This window comes from Sebastes fasciatus, chromosome 3, assembly GCF_043250625.1.
Source record: "Sebastes fasciatus isolate fSebFas1 chromosome 3, fSebFas1.pri, whole genome shotgun sequence".
NCBI lineage: Eukaryota > Metazoa > Chordata > Actinopteri > Perciformes > Sebastidae > Sebastes > Sebastes fasciatus.
The window spans coordinates 5,427,948-5,452,560 of NC_133797.1; the positions used below are offsets into that span (position 1 = coordinate 5,427,948).

General features: G+C 38.5%; 3 protein-coding genes across 5 annotated transcripts; all 3 read left to right on the top strand.

Annotated features, from left to right (window-relative positions):
- The first annotated feature begins 318 nt into the window (after nt 1-318).
- Nucleotides 319-8,834, top strand: LOC141765382 (GTPase IMAP family member 8-like). Its single transcript, XM_074631436.1, has 4 exons — nt 319-447; nt 1,491-2,388; nt 5,748-5,782; nt 6,815-8,834. Exons 1-4 carry the CDS (start codon nt 426-428, stop codon nt 7,927-7,929), a joined length of 2,070 nt encoding a protein of 689 aa, XP_074487537.1. The 5' UTR covers nt 319-425; the 3' UTR covers nt 7,930-8,834.
- Nucleotides 8,835-13,729: 4,895 nt separating this feature from the next.
- On the top strand, nt 13,730-15,178 carry LOC141765383 (GTPase IMAP family member 9-like). Its single transcript, XM_074631437.1, has 2 exons — nt 13,730-13,739; nt 13,977-15,178. Exons 1-2 carry the CDS (start codon nt 13,730-13,732, stop codon nt 15,101-15,103), a joined length of 1,137 nt encoding a protein of 378 aa, XP_074487538.1. The 3' UTR covers nt 15,104-15,178.
- A 2,084-nt stretch (nt 15,179-17,262) lies between these two features.
- On the top strand, nt 17,263-22,025 carry LOC141763546 (GTPase IMAP family member 9-like). 3 transcript variants are annotated; one of them, XM_074627985.1, is made up of 3 exons: nt 17,263-18,178; nt 18,926-18,985; nt 19,790-22,025. In XM_074627985.1, exons 1-3 carry the CDS (start codon nt 18,157-18,159, stop codon nt 20,794-20,796), a joined length of 1,089 nt encoding a protein of 362 aa, XP_074484086.1. In that variant the 5' UTR covers nt 17,263-18,156; the 3' UTR covers nt 20,797-22,025. The 3 variants fall into 3 exon arrangements, with proteins under 3 accessions (XP_074484086.1, XP_074484091.1, XP_074484099.1); XM_074627998.1 differs by lacking the exon at nt 17,263-18,178 and adding an exon at nt 18,451-18,563; XM_074627990.1 differs by lacking the exon at nt 18,926-18,985.
- The last annotated feature ends 2,588 nt before the right edge of the window (nt 22,026-24,613 follow it).

Below are 24,613 nucleotides of genomic sequence, written 5' to 3' on the forward strand. Positions count from 1 at the left end.
CAACAGATAGAGAGCAAACACTCACTGAAGTGTGATCTGTGTGTATGTGCAAATACAAATACAAATACAGCTTTTTTTTTTTCCTTTTCAGTTTTGGGTATCGTAGAATGATGACAGCAAGCAAGTTAAAACAATGTGTTTGAGGCAAACAAAATATAGAAGAGGGTTATAAATATTGTCCAACGTGTTCCAAAGTCTGTCACACCATTATAACATGGCTGAAATAAAGTGGAACAACATGTACATTCCCATTTAGACCAAAAAAACCCTGCTTCAACTGAGCTTTCTGTTTCACTGTGATGTCCACAGTCTAACCGTTTGTAGGTGTGGTTTTCTGCATGGAGTCATCTGACAGAGTAGAAGCAGCAGAAAGACTCTGAAGACTCTGAGACTCTTCACCAGTGCCTGCAATCTGTGACCCAAACATGGCCAGCAAATACTACCACGGTAAGTCCTTATACTACTATACTCATGTTGTTAAAGGTGACATATGCTCATTTGCAGGTTCATACTTTTATTTTGGTGGTCTGCTAGAACTTGTTTACATGCTTTTATGTTAAAACAAAACATTATTTTTCTCATACTGTCCATTGCTGCAGCACCTGTATTCACCCTCTGTCTGAGACAGTCAGTTTTAGCGCCTGTCTCTTTAAGGCCTTTCAAAAAGCCCAGTCTGCTCTGATTGGTCAGTGTTTCCGGGCTTCCGCATCTGCTCTGTTGGTGTCATTGCAGCCAGGGACATAGACATATATACATAGATGCCGCATTGACTCCTGGGTTGTACGTCAATGTAAGTCAATGTCAAAATTATTTCTGATAAAAAAGACACCTGATAAACATACGAAAGTAATCAAAATAATAGTGATTATTCAATTCTCCAGTGGTAAAAAAATTGTTAAATTTAGCACCAAATCTGTGTAACAAATGGTATCAACCCAAAAACTGATGCAACAATTTACGAGACATAAGTGAGAATGGGAATGGGCATCACATACTTCTATTGTAATGTTCTAAACAATTTATTCTAATTAATTAATGAATTCATTAATTTATGTTTATTTCTGATTAATGACGAGAACAACTTGACTTGCTGTGCTGCATCTGAAATTAGTCTTCAGGTTCCCAGCTTCCAGATGATGTACACTACTTCTATGTGACATATCAACACATTCTTATCCCAACTCATCACATACCGCCCCTTAGAGTCACTTTAGGTTTAGACAACAAAACCCCTTAGTTAGGTTTAGGAAAAAACTACATCGCTGGGCTTAAAACTACTACGTTTGTGAAGGGTAAATGAAACTGAACGTTGTTAGCACGGAACAAGAACGAACAGCTGATTGTAACATGAAAGTGAAACTTAACGCACGGGACATGAACAGCCGTCTCCTGGATGAAAGCCTCGTGTTTGTTGGACAATGAAAGATTTCAAAACTGCTCCATAAAGGTCCCATGGTATTCATTCTAATGTTATCTATTCTTACCAACAGAACTAAATAACAAGGAGCTGAGGATAGTGCTGGTGGGGAAGACTGGAAATGGAAAGAGTGCCACTGGAAACACCATTCTGGGACAACAGTGCTTTGAATCAAAGTTCAGTGCAAAGTCTATGACTGTAGACTCTTTAATGGGCAAAGCTGAGGTGGACGGGCAACAGGTTGCTGTTATCGACACCCCGGGCCTGTTCGACACCAGGTTTGGCATGGATAAAACAACTAAAGACATCAGCCAGTGCATCACTTACGCTGTTCCTGGACCCCATGTGTTCCTGGTGGTCATCAGGCTGGGCAGATACACTGAAGAGGAAAAGCAGACAGTGCAAAAGATTCAAGAAATCTTCGGCCAGGCTGCAGACAAACACAGCATGGTTCTCTTCACTCATGGAGATCTTCTTGAAGACACAATTATTGAGGACTTCTTGACGGAAAGCTCAGACCTGCAGGAACTCGTGTTCAGATGTAATGGCCAGTACCATGTCTTCAATAATAAGCTGAAGGATCGCTGCTCTCAGGTCACTGAGCTGCTCCAGAAGATCAGAAATTTAGTCCAGAAGAACGGAGGAAGCCACTACACCAACGAGATGTTCCAAGAGGCCTGGAGGGCAATCGAAGAGGAGAAACAACGCATCCTGAAAGAGAAAGAAGAGCAAATACGGGAAGAAAAAGAGATAGTGGAGAGAAAACTACAAGAGAAATATGAAAAAGAGATGAAGAAAATGTATGAACAACTCCAGGCTGAGAGAGAGAGGGAGAGAAGAAAGAGAGAGAGGAGGAGAGGAGGAGGGAGAAGGAGAGGGAGAGGTGGGAGATGGAGATGGAGAGGAGGAGGGAGAGGGAGGAAAGAGAAGCAGAACGGAAGAGAGAGGAACAGGAGAGAGAGAGACAGATTGCAAATATGAGGAAACAGCGTGAAAGAGAACTGGAAGAGGAAAGAGAAAGTTTGAGACGGGAAGCACAGCGGCAAGCTGAGAGGAATGATGATGGCTGTACAATTCTCTGACTTGGTTTTCCTGTAAGTCTTTGTATTTGTGTGCTACTGTGCTGAAGTGAAGAAAACTATTTTAGATTTATAATATATATTTACACCGATCAGCCATAACATTATGACCACCTGCCGAATAGTGAGTAGATCCCCTTTTTCCACCAAAACAGCCCTGACCCGTCGAGGCATGGACTCCTCTAGACCTCTGAAGGTCTGCTGTGGTATCTGGCACCAAGCCGTCAGTAGCAGATCCTTTAAGTCCTGTAAGTTGCGAGGTGGGGCCTCGGGTCTGACCCTGTCGCCGGTTCACCGGTTTTCCTTACTTGGACCACTTTTGGTAGGTCCTGACTGCTGCAGACTGGGAACATCCCACAAGAGCTGCATTTCTGGAGATGCTCTGACCCAGTCGTCTAGCCATCACTATTTGGCCCTTGTCAAAGTCGCTCACATCCTTACACTTGCCCATTTTTTCTGCTTCCAACACATCAACTTCAAGGACAAAATGTTCACTTGCTGTCTAATATATCCCACCTACTGCCAGGTGCCATTGTAACAAGATAGTCAATGTTATTCACTTCACCTGTCAGTGGTCTTAATGCTGTGGCTGATCAGTGTATATTTGTCTATCAGGAACTTAAATATCTTGAATGCATCGCTACTTTCCTGGTTCATTGAATAGCAGCATTTAGTTACAGAAAGTCAGTTGAACAAGTTAAAAAGACTGAGCTACTTGGCATTGTGTTGGATGTTAGACTGACGTGGACTGAACACATTGATTATATCGTAACTGAACTGGGTAAGAGCATTGTTGTGATCAGGAAATGTTCTGGGTAAACAGATCAGAGCAGTTAGCTCTCCATTGGTCAATCCGCACAAATGTTTTTCTAATGTACTGTCAAGTCTCATGGCTTCCTGTAGAGAGCAGATTACATTCCAGTCTTCTGATCTTCTTCAGTAATGTCTTACATGACAGGAAACTACAGTATTTTACTGATCAAGTAGTGTACATCAGTAAAGAACATACTAAACTAAACTATTTACCACCAAGCTGCAACAAACTTCCCAAATATATACTGCAAGATTTTAACAAACTTTGACTACATTTAAATCCAGGTTGAATAATTTATGTTTTCCAATGCCACTGACTGAACCTCAAGCACTGATTATTCACCTTACACTTAAATATTTACTCCTTACTCCTATTTAATCCTCTTTTTTCTTTTCTCACATTTTATTAATTTCTTCTTCTATACTCACTGTTTCATGTGGTTCGTGCATTTTCCTTTGTGTATATGTACTATTCAAATAAATGTGCCTGTCTTGGCTTAAAGCCAGCAGGAATCATATCATTCTTGTTTCTGTCACATCATTTTTTACATATAGGTCAATGTGCAATTTGATGAAATCCCAAAATGTCAGATATAAAGAAATAATTAAAACTTAATGGAATAATCATGAACAAACAAAGTAAAATATCAGTGAACCAATACATTGTGAAATAATTTGAAGTTAGTAAAACATGTCTTAATGAAATTAGTTCTTTTTAAAATTATTTCTATACTTCAAGAATATATTTTTATTTATTTATAATAATAAGTCTTTTCCAAAACGCACACATGACCTGGGGCTGGAAATCTTGAGAAAAAAAAGACAATAAGTATGCAAACAGTCATGATAATGACTTAGTATATGTCCCAGATATATGTGACATGTGGGAAAAAGTTTTTCCAGATGACCACATGCTGGCTTGTTTGTCACAGTATTATAACTTTCATTAGGTTCATTCAGATCTTCTGAACTTCCAATGCTAGTTCCCACTGCTGTTTCACTTTTATTTTCTGTTTGAATTCAACCCTTAAATTCCCAGTGAAACAGACGTTAGAGCATCTTTAGCTTCTGTAACCTATTCCCCAGTGAAATGGAATATTTGAGCGGTGTACAGTAAGAGGGATTTAAATCAAATCCTTCACATTTGATTGGACCGCTAAAAAGTGGGCGGGCTTAGAATGTAGTGTGAAACAGAGCTACTGTAGACTGTGGCTCCATAAGTTGCAGATTGATTGATGATATTATTATTGGTTGGTCCTAGCTTACATAAGCACATGTCATATTTTGGTTTTACAGGAAGAAAAGATTGTAATATATAAATAAGAAGAAATAGATTTTTTTTGCATATATTGTTAAATAGGTGCACAATATGACTGGGGATATGATCTAAAAGGGTTAAAAAGGCATTTTTATCATTAATCTCGACTTTAAGGTAAATGGTCAGCCTGTTCAGCAGGTCGAGTGTCTTTAATGTGTGTACAGTTTATTCAGTGTCAGTTTGTCCCGTTTTTCTGACTTCTGTATCCATCCCTGCTTTATTTCCGGGAAGTCCCCGTATTAACTGTACACCACAAACCTTGCTCTCCTCTCCCTGAGCACTTACAGGAAATGGCAGCACTTCTTCCAAACTGCAGATCCTGCTGCACAAAGCTCTCCCCTCCCTTCAGTATTTACAAGAAATGGCAGCAGTTCTCTGCATGTCCTCATGATACTGAGCTCTTCTGCTCTACAGTGTCTTCATATATTCATTAAACGTATTCAAGATTGTTGATATATTTTAATGTATGCCATAAAGGATGTTAAAGACCTTGCGTAACATGAACATTTTCTTTGACAGATTAAATGAAAGCTATTGTTTCCGCCTTAGAGAATAAAACAGTCAATATTAAATAAATACATCAGACATTATGAAATAAATAATTGGATTTGAATAAATAGAACAAAATATATAAATGTACCAGAAATTATGAAAAGTTATTGCAACTCATTGCTGTGAAATTGTTTTTTTTTAAATTATTTGTTTTGTTTGTCATGAAAAGTGTCGTTATGAAATGAAAAAGTAATTTGAAAATGGCAGTTTACAAAATAATAATAGCAATAATTGAATACAAATGAAATCCAGTAAAAAACAAAACAAAAACATTTCACAAAAATAAGTTGATAAGCTATTGAATCGTTTAATACATTTCATATATATTTCATTCAAAATGATTAAAGACTGTATATTGTGTTTTAAATATATTCTTATTTATACCCCATCTATTAAAATATCCTTCAATAACAGACAACAACCAGATAAAGATTTAGTTTCACTTTCATTGTGTGTAGCTATAGTGGGTGTGGTTTAGCACAGCCTTACAAAAGGGGCTGCAGGAGACACTCTGAACTCAGTTCAGCTGCAGAATCGACTCCGTACTCTTTAACACAAACAAGTTCAGAACTTATTACCATCCAAACATGGCCAGCAACTTCGGTAAGTGACATGATAAAGTATCCATGTTTTAAAGTACAGTTATTTTAACAGGGATCACTGCTGAATCTAATTTTATGTAATGCACTTCTGTAGACTAATACTTCTATAAACTTATACTGAGTAGGACTGCAAATACATTATTTTATTATTCTGACCTAACCTTTAGTTCTAAATTCATAATCTGATTGCAAATTCTGGAGCTCTACTTTTCATATAAAAAACAGGATTTCTTGGTCACTAGTAAAATGTTTGAGACAGATGAATGCTATTTAATTCTTTTTTTTTGTCATGTATTGTTATTTCTGTCTTTTGGTTCAGCTGAAGCTTTTCTCTAGTGTATTGGGTGATGTCACAGAGACAAACTGTTATATTATTAACCTTTTTATTTTAAAGGGGACATATCATGCTCATCTTCAGGTTCATACTTGTATTTTGGGTTTCTACTAGAACATGTTTATATGCTTTAATGTTCAAACAACACATCATTTTCCTCATACTGTCTGTCTGAATAAACCTGTATACACCCTCTATCAGAAACGCTCCGTTTTAGTGCATTTCAACGGAATGGCAACAGAATTGCGTTGTTAAGAAACAGCTCAGGTCCATGTTTATTTCCTGTCAGCTGATGTCATTCACATACACTGCAGCAGGAAATATACTGGGACACATTTAGAATGTTTACTCTTAAAGCTGTGAAATGGTTGAAATATTGTAGATTTGTGACATCACAAATGGACAGAAATCCTAACGGCTTGTTTCAAACGCACAGTTTCTGAATACGGGCTGTGTGTATTTATCTGTGGATTGAGTGTTTTGATACTTTCACAGTATACTTTCACAAATGGAGAGTTTGCAAAAGGAACGTTTGACTTTCCCACATTGTAGAAATTATGATTGGAACCTCCAACAAACACCTTTTTTGGCCCTGACAAAGCAGCAGAATAGATATTTCTTTACTCCTATCTTTTTATGTACAATGTATGTACAACCAGGTGTAGATCCTTATTCTGTTTCACTCATTCTTCCACACAGGATGGAGCAGAGAAAATAAGGAGGAGGTGAGGATAGTGCTGGTGGGGAAGACTGGCATTGGGAAGAGTGCCACTGGAAACACCATTCTGGGACGACAGTGCTTTGAATCAAAGTTCAGTGCAAAGTCGATGACTGTAGACTGTACCAAGGGCAAAGCTGAGGTGGACGGGCAACAGGTTGCTGTTATCGACACCCCGGGCCTGTTCGACACCAGGTTTGGCATGGATAAAACAGCTAAAGACATCTGCCAGTGCATCTCTTACGCTTCTCCTGGACCCCATGTGTTCCTGGTGGTCATCAGGCTGGGCAGATACACTGAAGAGGAAAAGCAGACAGTGCAAAGGATTCAAGAAATCTTTGGCCAGGCTGCAGACAGATACAGCATGGTTCTCTTCACTCATGGAGATCTTCTTGAAGACACAACTATTGAGGACTTCTTGACGGAATGCTCAGACCTGCAGGAACTCGTGTTCAGATGTAATGGCCAGTACCATGTCTTCAATAATAAGCTGAAGGATCGTCGCTCTCAGGTCACTGAGCTGCTCCAGAAGATCAGAAATTTAGTCCAGAAGAACGGAGGAAGCCACTACACCAACGAGATGTTCCAAGAGGCCGAGAGGGTAATCAAAGAGGAGAAACAACGCATCCTGAAAGAGAAAGAAGAGCAAATACGCAAAGAAAAAGAGGAAATTGAGAGAAAACTACAAGAGAAATATGAAAAAGAGATTAAGAAAATGAATGAACAACTCCAGGCTGAGAGAGAGAGGGAGAGGAAAGAGAGAGAGGAGGAGAAGAAGAGGGAGAAGCAGGAGATGAATGAGGAGAGAAAGAGGGAGAAGGAGGAGAGAGAAGCAGAGAGAAAGAGAGAGAGAGAGGAGAAAGAAAGGGAGATGACAAACATGATGAATCAAATAAATGAACAGCATGACAGAGAACTGAGAAAGGAGGTAGAGAAGTTGCAGTCCAGGCATGAAACCGAGGCCAGAGAGGAAGCTGAGGAGTTTAATCCATTATATCCTCTGGTAAAAGCTGGTGAACTCGTAGTTCAGGCTGGCAAAACGATAGTTGGAGGAGTTAAACTTTTGGGAAAGGCAATTGGATCCTTGTTCAAATAATGAGTGGTTCAGGCTTAAACAGAGGAACCCTCCAGAATCTTCCCCACACAGGAATATATAAAATAAAATAAATATTCTTTAATCCACAGAACTATAACCACAATTTCCTTTTTTCAAAGTCACACATCATATTATACTCTGACATTGCCATCCAGGTTTCTTTTTGCATGAGTTTTGGCTGGACCACAGAGGGCCACCCATAGATATACACACATAGACGCTGCATTGACTCCTGGTTCGTACGTCAACGTGGGCGCCATATTGGACAGGGCAAGACTGACCTGTAACTCCATGGGGGGAACGGGGGAGCTGCCGTTTTTCTGTATAAAAAGCACTATAACGTCTACATTTCTCAACCGATTTCAACGACTTGTTTTATAATCAAACATTTATGATGAAGTAACGTTAAGTTAACGTTACGTTTTTTGTTTTTTTTCTTAAAAATGTTGGTGAAAAACTGTTAAATACGTTAACGTCACTGCTTCCAGTTCATGGATCACCAGTCTGTCCTTCAATATGGTGGGATTCAATCAGTTATTATGTAATTATTAAAAACTAGTACTATCATATCACATTTTCCTTTAAGCATTTTTCACATTATCAACTGTTCAAGTTAACGTTACATCTTTACAAGACGTTTGCTTCTGTAACATCAGATCAGAGCTAGCTAACGTTCCTTATTGTTAGCTAATCTATAAACTAATGTTAGCTGATTGATGTTCATATCTAACATGATATTGTGTTTAAAACATGAAATGTATGATACGTATTAAAAGCGATATGTGTCTAATATTGCAAACAATAAAACTGATGTCATGTCTTGGTTATGCTATTAGATTATTTTGTTGTTTTTATAATTGATGTATTATCACCATTATTTCAATAAATTCAGATCATAACTATTATTATTTATTGTTAACATCATTTATTTATGTACAACTGTCTGCCTGTTATTCTGATTGCTCTTATTAGTGAGTACATAATAGTAATAACAGTAGCAGTGTTAGCGGTAGCCTATAGACTGAAAGCATTAATTATATTATATTATATTATATTATATTATACAGGGACCTTTACTTTAAAACGTTTAAAACTTTAAGTCTTTTCCAAAACGCACACATGACCTGGGGTTGGAAATCTTGAGAAAAAAAAGACAATAAGTATGCAAATAGTCATAATAATGACTTAGTATATGTCCCAGATATATGTGACATGAGAATTTTTTTTCCCCGATGACCACATGCTGGCTTGTTTGTCACAATAACAGTAAAATAAAAAAATAATAAGTAATTGTTTCATATATTGTTAAATAGGTGCACAATATGACTGGGGATATGATCTAAAAGGGTTAAAAAGGCATTTTTATCATTAATCTCGACTTTAAGGTAAATGGTCAGCCTGTTCAGCAGGTCGAGTGTCTTTAATGTGTGTACAGTTTATTCAGTGTCAGTTTGTCCCCTGTTTTTCTGACTTCTGTATCCACCCCTGCTTTATTTCCAGGAAGTCCCCGTGTTAACTGTACACCTCAAACCTTGCTCTCCCCTCTCTGAGCATTTACAGGAAATGGCAGCACTTCTCTGCAGGTCCTCATGATACTGAGCTCTTCTGCTCCACCTATCTGATGAAAATGGAACAGCTGGTTAAAATGTGTCCTGCTCTATAGAGACATTTGGTTGACATTTGTCAGAGTACTCTACAGCTGCTATGCAGTTTGATTAACAGTGACTTAATATATTTATAAAACTTATGTAAGATTGTTGGTATATTTTAATGTATGCCACAAAGGATATTAAAGACCTTGGGTAACATGAACATTTTCTTTAACTGATTAAATGAAAGCTATTGATTTCTGTAGGGTGGATTAGCCTAATTTGGGACATTTTTTGAAAATGCTAAAAACAATGCTAGTAAATGTTCAGATTGGGTAACAAGCCACGCCTAGCGGCACAAACAGCCTTCTTCAGGGTGTAACCCTCAGCACACAGCTTTTCTTTTTTTGTGAGTACATACACAATTGATGATTGCAAACACCTGAGCAAAAGGCCAATAAACTCTCAGGTGACAGGTGTAAAATGTGGTCACTAGATGGCTCTACAGGATGTCAAGAAAGCAGAGAAAATAATGAAAATAAAATAAGAAAACATAGATATACAGATAACGAGACAGAAAAAAGTAAATAAGTGATAATATATAACAATTTATGGCAACAGTACCAGACCACATGCATAAGAGCCACTACAAAAACGGACTAAAATCAATTTCTTCATTTAGTCCTGGATATACTGTGGCCTTCATTTGGTGTATGTAAAAAGTTTCTCTCTGCAATAATAATTTCAGTGGATCACCACTGGTATTGTATGTTCTGTTTATAGTACCACAGAACATTCATTCAGGGTGAACGGACGTGTGCACTGTTTCCTGCAGTTTCCTACCATTTCTTGTAAATGGTGGAGGGAGGGGTGAGCAGTGTGGAGGAGACAGCAGCTTAAGTCTGATAAACATCAGACTGACTAACTGTTTTGCTGGGATGTGGAGGATTCGTGCCTGACTTATTTCTATATAAATAATTGAATTAATGAATTCATTCAGAAATGTTTCACTCATGCTTTAATTTTACAGGTTTGTAATTTTTTTTAAATAAGTTCTTGGTAATTTCCAAGACGTTTCGTAGAAAGGACTATGTATTTTGATACTATGGAAGGAAATCAAGACTGTGACACTGGTGGACTTCCAAAAAAATAATTCTAATCTACCGTTAGCGTGACCTAGAAAGTTTTAAGTCAGTACACAGCAGGACGGCTGTACACACAAAAATGTGAAATTTGTCTACAAGCATGTGGTGTATACAATTCAACATGTATGAAAAACAAAAAAAGTATTTAACAATAATCGATTAATGAAGTAATATTTAGATTTAAATGGAGCTATACGTTCAAGGGAATTCCTCAACATCTCAGTATAATGGTGATGCAATATTTTTGTCTTCAGTTGCAAGATTATATGAAATCTATTTTTAGAAGTTATAAATTCTGGTTATGAAAATGTAATCCTGCTAATGGAAAAATAATAACTATTCATCATTTATATGTTCTTTTTCCTTTCTCCATTTTCTTTATTTTTTTTAATTTACTTCCTAACAAGTCATATTTGGTTTTCCATATGGTGTAACCACCTCCTGTAGGAAACACTTGACACATGGCCTCAACATGAAATTCTTACTGTGTAGTGCTACACTGTAGTTACAACCTATCCCAACAGATAGAGAGCAAACACTCACTGAAGTGTGATCTGTGTGTATGTGCAAATACAAATACAAATACAGCTTTTTTTTTTTCCTTTTCAGTTTTGGGTATCGTAGAATGATGACAGCAAGCAAGTTAAAACAATGTGTTTGAGGCAAACAAAATATAGAAGAGGGTTATAAATATTGTCCAACGTGTTCCAAAGTCTGTCACACCATTATAACATGGCTGAAATAAAGTGGAACAACATGTACATTCCCATTTAGACCAAAAAAACCCTGCTTCAACTGAGCTTTCTGTTTCACTGTGATGTCCACAGTCTAACCGTTTGTAGGTGTGGTTTTCTGCATGGAGTCATCTGACAGAGTAGAAGCAGCAGAAAGACTCTGAAGACTCTGAGACTCTTCACCAGTGCCTGCAATCTGTGACCCAAACATGGCCAGCAAATACTACCACGGTAAGTCCTTATACTACTATACTCATGTTGTTAAAGGTGACATATGCTCATTTGCAGGTTCATACTTTTATTTTGGTGGTCTGCTAGAACTTGTTTACATGCTTTTATGTTAAAACAAAACATTATTTTTCTCATACTGTCCATTGCTGCAGCACCTGTATTCACCCTCTGTCTGAGACAGTCAGTTTTAGCGCCTGTCTCTTTAAGGCCTTTCAAAAAGCCCAGTCTGCTCTGATTGGTCAGTGTTTCCGGGCTTCCGCATCTGCTCTGTTGGTGTCATTGCAGCCAGGGACATAGACATATATACATAGATGCCGCATTGACTCCTGGGTTGTACGTCAATGTAAGTCAATGTCAAAATTATTTCTGATAAAAAAGACACCTGATAAACATACGAAAGTAATCAAAATAATAGTGATTATTCAATTCTCCAGTGGTAAAAAAATTGTTAAATTTAGCACCAAATCTGTGTAACAAATGGTATCAACCCAAAAACTGATGCAACAATTTACGAGACATAAGTGAGAATGGGAATGGGCATCACATACTTCTATTGTAATGTTCTAAACAATTTATTCTAATTAATTAATGAATTCATTAATTTATGTTTATTTCTGATTAATGACGAGAACAACTTGACTTGCTGTGCTGCATCTGAAATTAGTCTTCAGGTTCCCAGCTTCCAGATGATGTACACTACTTCTATGTGACATATCAACACATTCTTATCCCAACTCATCACATACCGCCCCTTAGAGTCACTTTAGGTTTAGACAACAAAACCCCTTAGTTAGGTTTAGGAAAAAACTACATCGCTGGGCTTAAAACTACTACGTTTGTGAAGGGTAAATGAAACTGAACGTTGTTAGCACGGAACAAGAACGAACAGCTGATTGTAACATGAAAGTGAAACTTAACGCACGGGACATGAACAGCGGTCTCCTGGATGAAAGCCTCGTGTTTGTTGGACCATCCACCTCCCCCCCCGCCCTGTGTGTCTCTTTTGCTCTTTAAACTACGTCACTCTCTTTAAACTAGAGCACTTTCCATGAGCGTTTAGTGTTGTCGCAGATTGGTTTGCATTGTAGTTAATAAGGGTGCCTTGGCGTCGGTATCGTACACCAACGGCCGTGACAAAGTGTCAGTATTTGACGCCCTGGGAATGAGAAAGGGCTGAGCTAATACTGAAGACCTGCCGCTGGCCCGATTTGGTGTCAGAGCTGGTGTGATACCATCACAGGATGGTCTCTAGCTGTCTTTTGGTTTTGCACCTTCAACACCTCCACATATATGCCTGTAACGACGGCTCGCCGTTACGGGAGTAATATAGTAATTGGTGTGTATGTTTAACTATAATTACTAGACGTATGTATTATTGAATACACTTAAGGAACACACAGAGGTATTAATTAATTAAAACCGTCAATAACATGCCCCACTTACTACTTCCGGTTTCCGTCTCCCAAGGTGCGCGGGTGAAAGAGATCCCCGGGGACTCGCGCCCTATTAATAGTTCCGGGAGGGCGAAACCAGTGGGAAGTGGGTGGAGGGGAGTTCGGCGGGACTGTTTTGTGTGTATTTGTGAAGGGGTAGTGTTTATGGATGTTTATTGAGGATAGTTGGGTGTGTATGTATTTGTTAAGAGGATTCATATGTGGGGGATGGATTTATGTACATAAATGTGGATGTTTTTGTATGTTGGTGTGGTGTTGTGTTTGGGAAAATGGTATGGGCCAATTGAGGGGAGTATAAAACCCATGAGTTTGGGTCCATTTGGGGGGAATACTACGGTGGAGGCAACATGTGTGACGGGTGTGAAAGGAAAAATAAATGCTTCTATGCTGAAATGCCATCCAGTTGTGGACTGATCCTCATTTCCTCCATGACCGCTCGGGGATTCTAACAATGCCACACATCCATGCATTGCTTGCGTTGCCGATATTGCTGATCTACACAGTATATTGTTTATTTGCCTTTGTTTAATAAATCATTATTGTATAACCTTGATTGTCACATTCCCTGAGGCAGTTTGTGACAAATATTATTTCTCAGAAAGGAGCCATTTGAGGTTGTAAGGGTGTAACCTACTGTGCATATGGATATGCAGTCAAGTAATGCAGGGAAAACGGAATCACTTTTGAAATGAGAAACAGGTATAGAGCAATACGATATCTTGGAGTCTGTGCTTTTCTAGGTCTCTTTATATAAATCAAAGTATCAGCCCTAAAAAGCTGATAAGATCATTTCTAATATCTCTAAGCTTTGAATGAAAGATTTCAAAACTGTTCCATAAAGGTCCCATGGTGAAGCAGAGCATTCATTCTAATGTGATTTATTCTTACCAACAGAACTATATGATGAGGAGCTGAGGATAGTGCTGGTGGGGAAGACTGGCACTGGGAAGAGTGCCACTGGAAACACCATTCTGGGACGACAGTGCTTTGAATCAAAGTTCAGTGCAAAGTCTATGACTGTAGACTGTACCAAGGGCAAAGCTGAGGTGGACGGGCAACGGGTTGCTGTTATCGACACCCCGGGCGTGTTTGACACCAGGTATGGCTTGGATAAAACAATTAAAGACATCTGCCAGTGCATCTCTTACGCTGTTCCTGGACCCCATGTGTTCCTGGTGGTCATCAGGCTGGGAAGATACACTGAAGAGGAAAAGCAGACAGTGCAAAGGATTCAAGAAATCTTTGGCCAGGCTGCAGACAGACACAGCATGGTTCTCTTCACTCATGGAGATCTTCTTGAAGACACAACTATTGAGGACTTCTTGACGGAAAGCTCAGAGCTGCAGGAACTTGTGGACAGATGTAATGGTCAGTACCATGTCTTCAATAATAAGCTGAAGGATCGCCGCTCTCAGGTCACTGAGCTGCTCCAGAAGATCAGAAATTTAGTCCAGAAGAACGGAGGAAGCCACTACACCAACGAGATGTTTAAAGACGCCGAGAGGGCAATCGAAGAGGAGAAACAACGCATCCTGAAAGAGAAAGAAGAGCAAATACGCAAAGAAAAAGAGGAAATGGAGAGAAAACTACAAGAGAAATATGAAAAAGAGATGAAGAAAATGAATGAAAAACTCCAGGCTGAGAGAGAGAGGGAGAGGAAAGAGAGAGAGGAGGAGAAGAAGAGGGAGAAGCAGGAGATGAATGAGGAGAGAAAGAGGGAGAAGGAGGAGAGAGAAGCAGAGAGAAAGAGAGAGAGAGAGGAGAAAGAAAGGGAGATGACAAACATGATGAATAAAATAAATGAACAGCATGACAGAAAACTGAGAAAGGAGGTAGAGAAGTTGCAGTCCAGGTATGAAGATGAGGCCAGAGAGGAAGCTGAGGAGTTTAATCCATTATTTCCTCTGGTAGTAGCTGGTGAAGTCGTAGTTGGGGTTGGCAAAACGATAGTTGGAGGAGTTAAAGATTTGGGAAGGGGAATTAAAGGTTTGGGAAGGAAAATTGCATCCTGGTTCAAATAATGAGTGGTTCAGGCTTAAACAGAGGAACCCTCCAGAATCTCCCCCACACAGGAATATATGAAATAAAATAAAAATGATTTAATCCACAGTTAATCAGCTGTTCAAGTTAACGTTACATATTTACAAAACGTTTGCTTCTGTAACATCAGATCAGAGCTAGCTAACGCTCCTTATTGTTAGCTAATCTATAAACTAATGTTAGCTTATTGATGTTCATATCTAACATGATATTGTGTTTAAAACATGAAATGTATGATACATATTGAAAGCAATATGTGGCTAATAATGCAAACAATAAAACTGATGTCATGTCTTGGTTATGCTATTAGATTATATAGTTTTTTATAATTGCTGTATTATCACCATTATTTCAATAAATTCAGATCATAACTAATATTATTTATTGTTACCATCATTTATTTATGTACTACTATTTGTCTGTTATTCTGATTGTTCTTATTAGTGAGTACATAATAGTAATAACAGTAGCAGTGTTAGAGGTAGCCTATAGACTGAAAGCATTAATTATATTATATTATATTATATTATATTATATGATATGATATTATATTATATTATATTATATTAAACAGGGACCTTTACTTTAAAACGTTTAAAACTTTAAGTCTTTTCCAAAACGCACACATGACCTGGGGTTGGAAATCTTGAGAAAAAAAAGACAGTATACATAAGTATGCAAACAGTCATAATAATGACTTAGTATATGTCCCAGATATATGTGACGTGAGAATTTTTCCCCCCCGATGACCACATGCTGGCTTGCTTGTCACAATAACAGCAAAAATAAAAAAATGTTTTTTTTTGTTTTTTTTTTGCATATATTGTTAAATAGGTGCACAATATGACTGGGGATATGATCTAAAAGGGTTAAAAAAGCATTTTTATCATTAATCTCGACTTTAAGGTAAATGGTCAGCCTGTTCAGCAGGTCGAGTGTCTTTAATGTGTGTAGAGTTTATTCAGTGTCAGTTTGTCCCCTGTTTTTCTGACTTCTGTATCCACCCCTGCTTTATTTCCAGGAAGTCCCTGTGTTATCTGTACACCTCAAACCTTGCTCTCCCCTCTCTGAGCATTTACAAGAAATGGCAGCACTTCTCTGCAGGTCCTCATGATACTGAGCTCTTCTGCTCCACCTATCTGATGAAAATGGAACAGCTGGTTAAAATGTGTCCCGCTCTATAGAGACATTTCTTTGACATTTGTCAGAGTACTCTACAGCTGCTATGCAGTTTGATTAACAGTGACTTCATATATTTATTAAACTTATTTCAGACTGTTGGTATATTTTAATGTATGCCACAAAGGATATTAAAGACCTTGGGTAACATGAACATTTTCTTTAACTGATTAAATGAAAGCTATTGATTTCTTGGTCCGTGTAGGATGGATTAGCCTGATGTGGGAATTTTTTTTAAAATGCTAAAAACAATGCTAGTAAATGTTCAGATTGGGTAACAAGCCACGCGTAGCGGCACAAACAGCCTTCTTCAGGGTGTAACCCTCAGCACACAGCTTTTCTTTTTTGTGAGTATACAGACAATTGATGATTGCAAACACCTGAGCAAAAGGCCAATAAACTCTCAGGTGACAGGTGCAAAATGTGGTCACTAGATGGCTCAACAGGATGTCAACAAAGCAGAGAAAATAATGAAAATAAAATAAGAACACATAAATATACATATAAAACAAAACAGAAAAAAATTAATAAGTGATAATATATAACAATTTATAGCAACAGTACCAGACCACATGCATAAGAGCCACTACAAAAATGGACTAAAATCAATTTCTTCATTTAATCCTGGATATACTGTGGCCTTCATTTGGTGTATGAAAAAAGTTTCTCTCTGCAATAATAATTTCAGTGGATCACCACTGGTATTGTATGTTCTGTTTATAGTACCACAGAACATTCATTCAGGGTGAAAGGACGTGTGCACTGTTTCCTGCAGTTTCCTGCCATTTCTTGTAAATGGTGGAGGGAGGGGAGAGCAGTGTGGAGGAGACAGCAGCTCAAGTCTGATAAACATCAGACTGACTAACTGTTTTGCTGGGATATGGAGGATTCGTGCCTGACTTATTTCTATATAAATAATTGAATTAATGAATTCATTCAGAAATGTTTCACTCATGCTTTACTTTGCAGGTTTGTAATTTTTTCAAAGTAATTTCCAAGACGTTTCGTAGAAAGGACTATGTATTTTGATACTATGGAAGGAAATCAAGACTGTGACACTGGTGGACTTCCAAAAAAATAATTCTAATCTACCGTTAGCGTGACCTAGAAAGTTTTAAGTCAGTACACAGCAGGACGGCTGTACACACAAAAATGTGAAATTTGTCTACAAGCATGTGGTGTATACAATTCAACATGTATGAAAAACAAAAAAAGTATTTAACAATAATCGATTAATGAAGTAATATTTAGATGTAAATGGAGCTATACGTTCAAGGGAATTCCTAAACATTTCAGTAATAATTTACTGGTGCTTAATTTACTTCCTAACAAGTCAGATTTGGTCTCCCATATGGTGTAACCACCTCCTGTAGGAAACACTTGACACATGGCCTCAACATGAAATTCTTACTGTATAGTGCTACACTGTAGCTACAACCTATCCCAACAGATAGAGAGCAAACACTCACTGAAGTGTGATCTGTGTGTATGTGCCAACAAATACAGCTTTTTTTCCTTTTCAGTTTTGGGTATCGTAGAATGATGACAGCAAGCAAGTTAAAACAATGTCTTTGAGGCAAACAAAATATAGAAGAGGGTTATAAATATTGTCCAAAGTGTTCCAAAGTCTGTTACACCATTATCATATTGTTGAAATAAAGTGGAACAACATGTACATTCCCATTTAGACCATAAAAACCCTGCTTTAACTGAGCTTTCTGTTTCACTCTGATGTCCACAGTCTAACCGTTTGTAGGTGTGGTTTTCTGCATGGAGTCATCTGACAGAGTAGAAGCAGCAGAAAGACTGAAGACTCTGAGACTCTTCACCAGTGCCTGCACTCTGTGACCCCAACATGGCCAGCAAATACTACCACGGTAAGTCCTGATACTACTATACTCATGTAGTTAAAGGTGACATATGCTCATTTTCAGGTTTTCATTTTGGTAGTCTACTAGAACTTGTTTACATGCTTTTATGTTAAAACGAAACATTATTTTTCTCATACTGTCCATTGCTGCAGCACCTGTATTCACCCTCTGTCTGAAACAGTCAGTTTTAGCGCCTGTCTCTTTAAGTCCTTTCAAAAAGCCCAGCTTGCTCTGATTGGTCGGTTTTTCCGGGCTTCCGCATCTGCTCTGTTGGTGTCATTGCAGCCAGGGACATAGACATATATACATAGACGCCGCATTGACTCCTGGATTGTACGTCAATGTGGGCGCCATATTGGACAGGGCAAGACTGCCCCGTAAATACATACAAGTAAACGAGGAGCTGCCGTTTTTCTGGATAAAAAGCATTAGAACGTATAATGTATATACTGTATGTCTATGACATCTACTCTGTTGGAGTCATTGCAGCCAGGGAACCACTGTAACTGGGTTTAGCTGCACCATGAATATCACAATAACTGCTTCTAAACCAAAACTGTCACAACCGCACACATTCCAGCGGGAATCTGAACCAAAATCAGGGAGAAATGAATAACCAAGATTACATGTTTCCCTGAAGGTTGCCTTAGGGAAATACTGCTATATATATCTGTCACATAATGTTGGCTTAATATTTATGTATAAACTCTGGCTGTATTCGACCGTAAACATACACTGTGCTTGTCTCTACAGGTACATTTGTGAGCAATGACCTACAGAGTCCAGTGAAGAAGATAGCGAGGAGATGCACAGGTAATGTGTTAGCATGTAGCAGTATGTAATGTAAACACTTACAGTAACTATCAGGATGAGTGGGTGGAAAGTACAATATGAAAAAATAAAAGATGTGTAACAGTAGTTAAGAAATTGTTTCTGGTAAAAAAGACACCTGATAAACATACGAAAGTAATCAAAATAATAGTGATTATTCAATTCTCCAGTGGTAAAAAAAATGGTTAAATTTAGCACCAAATCTGTGTAACAAATGGTATCAACCCAAAAACTGCTGCAACAATTTACGAGACATAAGTGAGAATGGGAATGGGCATCACATACTTCTATCATAATGTTCTAAACAATTTATTCTAATTAATTAATTAATTAATTAATGATTATTTTTGATTGATGACGAGAACAACTTGACTTGCTGTGCTGCATCTGAACTTAGTCTTCAGGTTCCCAGCTTCCAGATGATGTACACTACTTCTTTGTGACATATCAACACATTCTTATCCCAACACATCACATACCGCCCCTCAGAGTCACTTTAGGTTTAGACAACAAAACCCCTTAGTTAGGTTTAGGAAAAAACTACATCGCTGGGCTTAATACTACTACGTTTGTAAAGGGTAAATGAAACTTAACGTTGTTAGCATGGAACACGAACGAACAGCTGATTGTAACATGAAAGTGGAACTTAACGCACGGGACATGAACAGCCGTCTCCTGGATGAAAGCCTCGTGTTTGTCGGACAATGAAAGATTTCAAAACTGCTCCATAAAGGTGCCATGGTGAAGCAGAGCATTCATTCTAATGTTATCTATTCTTACCAACAGAACTAAATAACAAGGAGCTGAGGATAGTGCTGGTGGGGAAGACTGGAAATGGGAAGAGTGCCACTGGAAACACCATTCTGGGACGACAGTGCTTTGAATCAAAGTTCAGTGCAAAGTCGATGACTGTAGACTCTTCTATGGGCAAAGCTGAGGTGGACGGACAACGTGTTGTTGTTATCGACACCCCGGGCCTGTTCGACACCAGGTATGACAAGGATAAAACAACTAAAGACATCAGCCAGTGCATCGTTTACGCCGCTCCTGGACCCCATGTGTTCCTGGTGGTCATCAGGCTGGGCAGATACACTGAAGAGGAAAAGCAGACAGTGCAAAAGATTCAAGAAATCTTCGGCCAGGCTGCAGACAGATACAGCATGGTTCTTTTCACTCATGGAGATCTTCTTGAAGACACAACTATTGAGGACTTCTTGACGGAAAGCTCAGAGCTGCAGGAACTCGTGTTCAGATGTAATGGTCAGTACCATGTCTTCAATAATAAGCTGAAGGATCGCTGCTCTCAGGTCACTGAGCTGCTCCAGAAGATCAGAAATTTAGTCCAGAAGAACGGAGGAAGCCACTACACCAACGAGATGTTCCAAGAGGCCTGGAGGGCAATCGAAGAGGAGAAACAACGCATCCTGAAAGAGAAAGAAGAGCAAATACGGGAAGAAAAAGAGGAAGTGGAGAGAAAACTACAAGAGAAATATGAAAAAGAGATGAAGAAAATGTATGAACAACTCCAGGCTGAGAGAGAGAGGGAGAGAAGAAAGAGAGAGGAGGAGAGGAGGAGGGAGAAGGAGAGGGAGAGGTGGGTGATGGAGATGGAGAGGAGGAGGGAGAGGGAGGAAAGAGAAGCAGAACGGAAGAGAGAGGAACAGGAGAGAGAGAGACAGATTGCAAATATGAGGAAACAGCGTGAAAGAGAACTGGAAGAGGAAAGAGAAAGTTTGAGACGGGAAGCACAGCGGCAAGCTGAGAGGGATGATGATGATTGTACAATTCTCTGACTTGGTTTTCATGTAAGTCTTTGTATTTGTGTGCTACTGTGCTGAAGTGAAGGAAACTATTTTAGATTTATAATATATATTTACACCGATCAGCCATAACATTATGACCACCTGCCGAATAGTGAGTAGATCCCCTTTTTCCACCAAAACAGCCCTGACCCGTCGAGGCATGGACTCCTCTAGACCTCTGAAGGTCTGCTGTGGTATCTGGCACCAAGCCGTCAGTAGCAGATCCTTTAAGTCCTGTAAGTTGCGAGGTGGGGCCTCGGGTCTGACCCTGTCGCCGGTTCACCGGTTTTCCTTACTTGGACCACTTTTGGTAGGTCCTGACCGCTGCAGACTGGGAACATCCCACAAGAGCTGCATTTCTGGAGATGCTCTGACCCAGTTGTCTAGCCATCACTATTTGGTCCTTGTCAAAGTCACTCACATCCTTACACTGGCCCATTTTTTCTGCTTCCAACACATCAACTTCAAGGACAAAATGTTCACTTGCTGTTTAATATATCCCACCTACTGCCAGGTGCCATTGTAACGAGATAGTCAATGTTATTCACTTCACCTGTCAGTGGTCTTAATGCTGTGGCTGATCAGTGTATAATTGTCTATCAGGAACTTAAATATCTTGAATGCATGGCTACTTTCCTGGTTCATTGAATAGCAGCATTTAGTTACAGAAAGTCAGTTGAACAAGTTAAAAAGACTGAGCTACTAGGCATTGTGTTGAATGTTAGACTGACGTGGACTGAACACATTGATTATATCGTAACTGAACTGGGTACGAGCATTCCTGTGATCAGGAAATGTTCTGGGTAAACAGATCAGAGCAGTTAGCTCTCCATTGGTCAATGCGCACAAATGTTTTTCTAATGCACTGTAAAGTCTCATGGCTTCCTGTAGAGAGCAGATTACATTCCAGTCTTCTGATCTTCTTCAGTAATGTCTTACATGACAGGAAACTACAGTATTTTACTGATCAAGTAGTGTACATCAGTAAAGAACATACTAAACTAAACTATTTACCACTAAGCTGCAACAAACTTCCCAAATATATACTGCAAGATTTTAACAAACTTTGACTACATTTAAATCCAGGTTGAATAATTTATTTTTTCCAATGCCACTGACTGAACCTCAAGCACTGATTATTCACCTTACACTTAAATATTTACTCCTTACTCCTATTTAATCCTCTTTTTTCTTTTCTCACATTTTATTAATTTCTTCTTCTATACTCACTGTTTCATATGGTTCGTGCATTTTCCTTTGTGTATATGTACTATTCAAATAAATGTGCCTGTCTTGGCTTAAAGCCAGCAGGAATCATATCATTCTTGTTTCTGTCACATCATTTTTTACATATAGGTCAATGTGCAATTTGATGAAATCCCAAAATGTCAGATATAAAGAAATAATTAAAACTTTATATTATATTATATGATATTATATTATATTATATTATGCAGGGACCTTTACTTTAAAACGTTTAAAACTTTAAGTCTTTTCCAAAACGCACACATGACCTGGGATTGGAAATCCTGAGAAAAAAAAAGACAATAAGTATGCAAACAGTCATAATAATGACTTAGTATATGTCCCAGATATATGTGAAATGTGGGAAAAAAAATTTCCAGATGACCACATGCTGGCTTGTTTGTCACAGTATTATAACTCTCATTAGGTTCATTCAGATCTTCTGAACTTCCAATGCTAGTTCCCACTGCTGTTTCACTTTTATTTTCTGTTTGAATTCAACCCTTAAATTCCCAGTGAAACAGACATTAGAGCATCTTTAGCTTCTGTAACCTATTCCCCAGTGAAACGGAGTATTTGAGCGGTGTACAGTAAGAGGGATTTAAATCAAATCCTTCACATTTGATTGGACCGCTAAAAAGTGGGCGGGCTTAGAATGTAGTGTGAAACAGAGCTACTGTAGACTGTGGCTCCATAAGTTGCAGATTGATTGATGATATTATTATTGGTTGGTCCTAGCTTACATAAGCACACATCATATTTTGGTTTTACAGGAAGAAAAGATTGTAATATATAAATAAGAAGAAATAGATTTTTTTTGCATATATTGTTAAATAGGTGCACAATATGACTGGGGATATGATCTAAAAGGGTTAAAAAGGCATTTTTATCATTAATCTCGACTTTAAGGTAAATGGTCAGCCTGTTCAGCAGGTCGAGTGTCTTTAATGTGTGTACAGTTTATTCAGTGTCAGTTTGTCCCGTTTTTCTGACTTCTGTATCCACCCCTGCTTTATTTCCAGGAAGTCCCCGTGTTATCTGTACACCTCAAACCTTGCTCTCCCCTTCCTGAGCATTTACAAGAAATGGCAGCACTTCTCTGCAGGTCCTCATGATACTGAGCTCTTCTGCTCCACCTATCTGATGAAAATGGAACAGCTGGTTAAAATGTGTCCCGCTCTATAGAGACATTTGGTTGACATTTGTCAGAGTGCTCTACAGCTGCTATGCAGTTTGATTAACAGTGACTTAATATATTTATTAAACATATTTAAGACTGTTGGTATATTTTAATGTATGCCACAAAGGATATTAAAGACCTTGGGTAACATGAACATTTTCTTTAACTGATTAAATGAAAGCTATTGTTTTCTCAGTCTGTGTAGGATGGATTAGCCTAATGTCGGACATTTTTTTGAATTTTCAGACTTCTGGAATATATTGTGATATGAAGCTAATACATTAAATCCACACCCAGTACCACTCTGAAATCTCCAGGATGTGTCCTAATCAAACCGAAAAAGGAAATAAAGATTTTACACTCATAAAAGAAATGGTGTACATATCAGTACTCTTAGTGCCAAGTTGTCTCCGACAAATTTCCTAATGTGGGACAGTCATGTCCAAAATGTGGGACACTGAAAAGTCTGTTAAAAGGCCTAAATCACCTTCATTAATGTAGGAAACACTCGAGGCTAAATGTGCAATGTTCAGTAATTTCACCACTTACAATGTTATTGCTGTTACAACATCTAGGCTTATAGGTGTGGATGTTACACGGAGAATCAAACAACATCAAACAAACAATAAGACTACAATAGTCTTAAAGCATTTAGTCATATTAGAAAGACATTAAATAGCCTATATTGTCATATATGTTATGCAAAGAAAGCATTATTAAATGCACAGCTATACATTAACGAATCTGCTGTGAATTGCAAAGTTCAAATGTTAAACCATTAAAATGTTTTCATTTCACTATACAGGGAACACATACAACCGTAACAGGCAGAGCCTGTTAGAAGCCGATACATCAAACCTTGAGGCAACACAATAAACCTGAAGTAGAAGAGACTGGAGCAAATATGATTCAAAAAAGTTATTTTTATGAAACTGTCGCTATATCCTGACAGTAGTACATGAGACAGGTAATCTGAAAAAAAAATCATGTTCCTCTGTGTCCTCTGGTGTCTTCCAGTGCTCCTAACAGCATCTGCGGATCTGGAGTCTGTCGTCCAGCTGCCGTCTACGAGAGCCTATGCCTATTTCTCTCCTCAAATGTTTCCAGAATCATCTTGTAGCGTACTGTTTAGCTGTAAAATGAGAAAGTTTGTGACCCGGCAGCCATGTTGAGATCTGCTGAGGAAATACCAAGCACCGCCCACCAGCCGGAGCACAGCCAATAGGAATGCTCACTCTCTGTGAAATGACCTGGGATTGGTGAAAGTCTCCCGTCATGTAGACATTTTAAAGTCTGAAAACAGAGCCATGAGGAGGTGCAGAAGTCTAGTTTTCTCTCAGAACACTTGAATTACAATATGCTGAAAAGTTATTACGGAATTCT

Excerpts from the sequence above, each read along its gene's own strand:
- LOC141765382 (XM_074631436.1), top strand. The coding sequence starts at position 426 with ATGGCCAGCAAATACTACCACG. Across the intron at positions 448-1,490 it reads GGCCAGCAAATACTACCACG|AACTAAATAACAAGGAGCTG; the intron begins GTAAGTCCTTAT and ends TCTTACCAACAG. Across the intron at positions 5,783-6,814 it reads AAACATGGCCAGCAACTTCG|GATGGAGCAGAGAAAATAAG; the intron begins GTAAGTGACATG and ends TCTTCCACACAG.
- LOC141763546 (XM_074627985.1), top strand. The coding sequence starts at position 18,157 with ATGGCCAGCAAATACTACCACG. Across the intron at positions 18,179-18,925 it reads GGCCAGCAAATACTACCACG|GTACATTTGTGAGCAATGAC; the intron begins GTAAGTCCTGAT and ends TTGTCTCTACAG. Across the intron at positions 18,986-19,789 it reads GATAGCGAGGAGATGCACAG|AACTAAATAACAAGGAGCTG; the intron begins GTAATGTGTTAG and ends TCTTACCAACAG.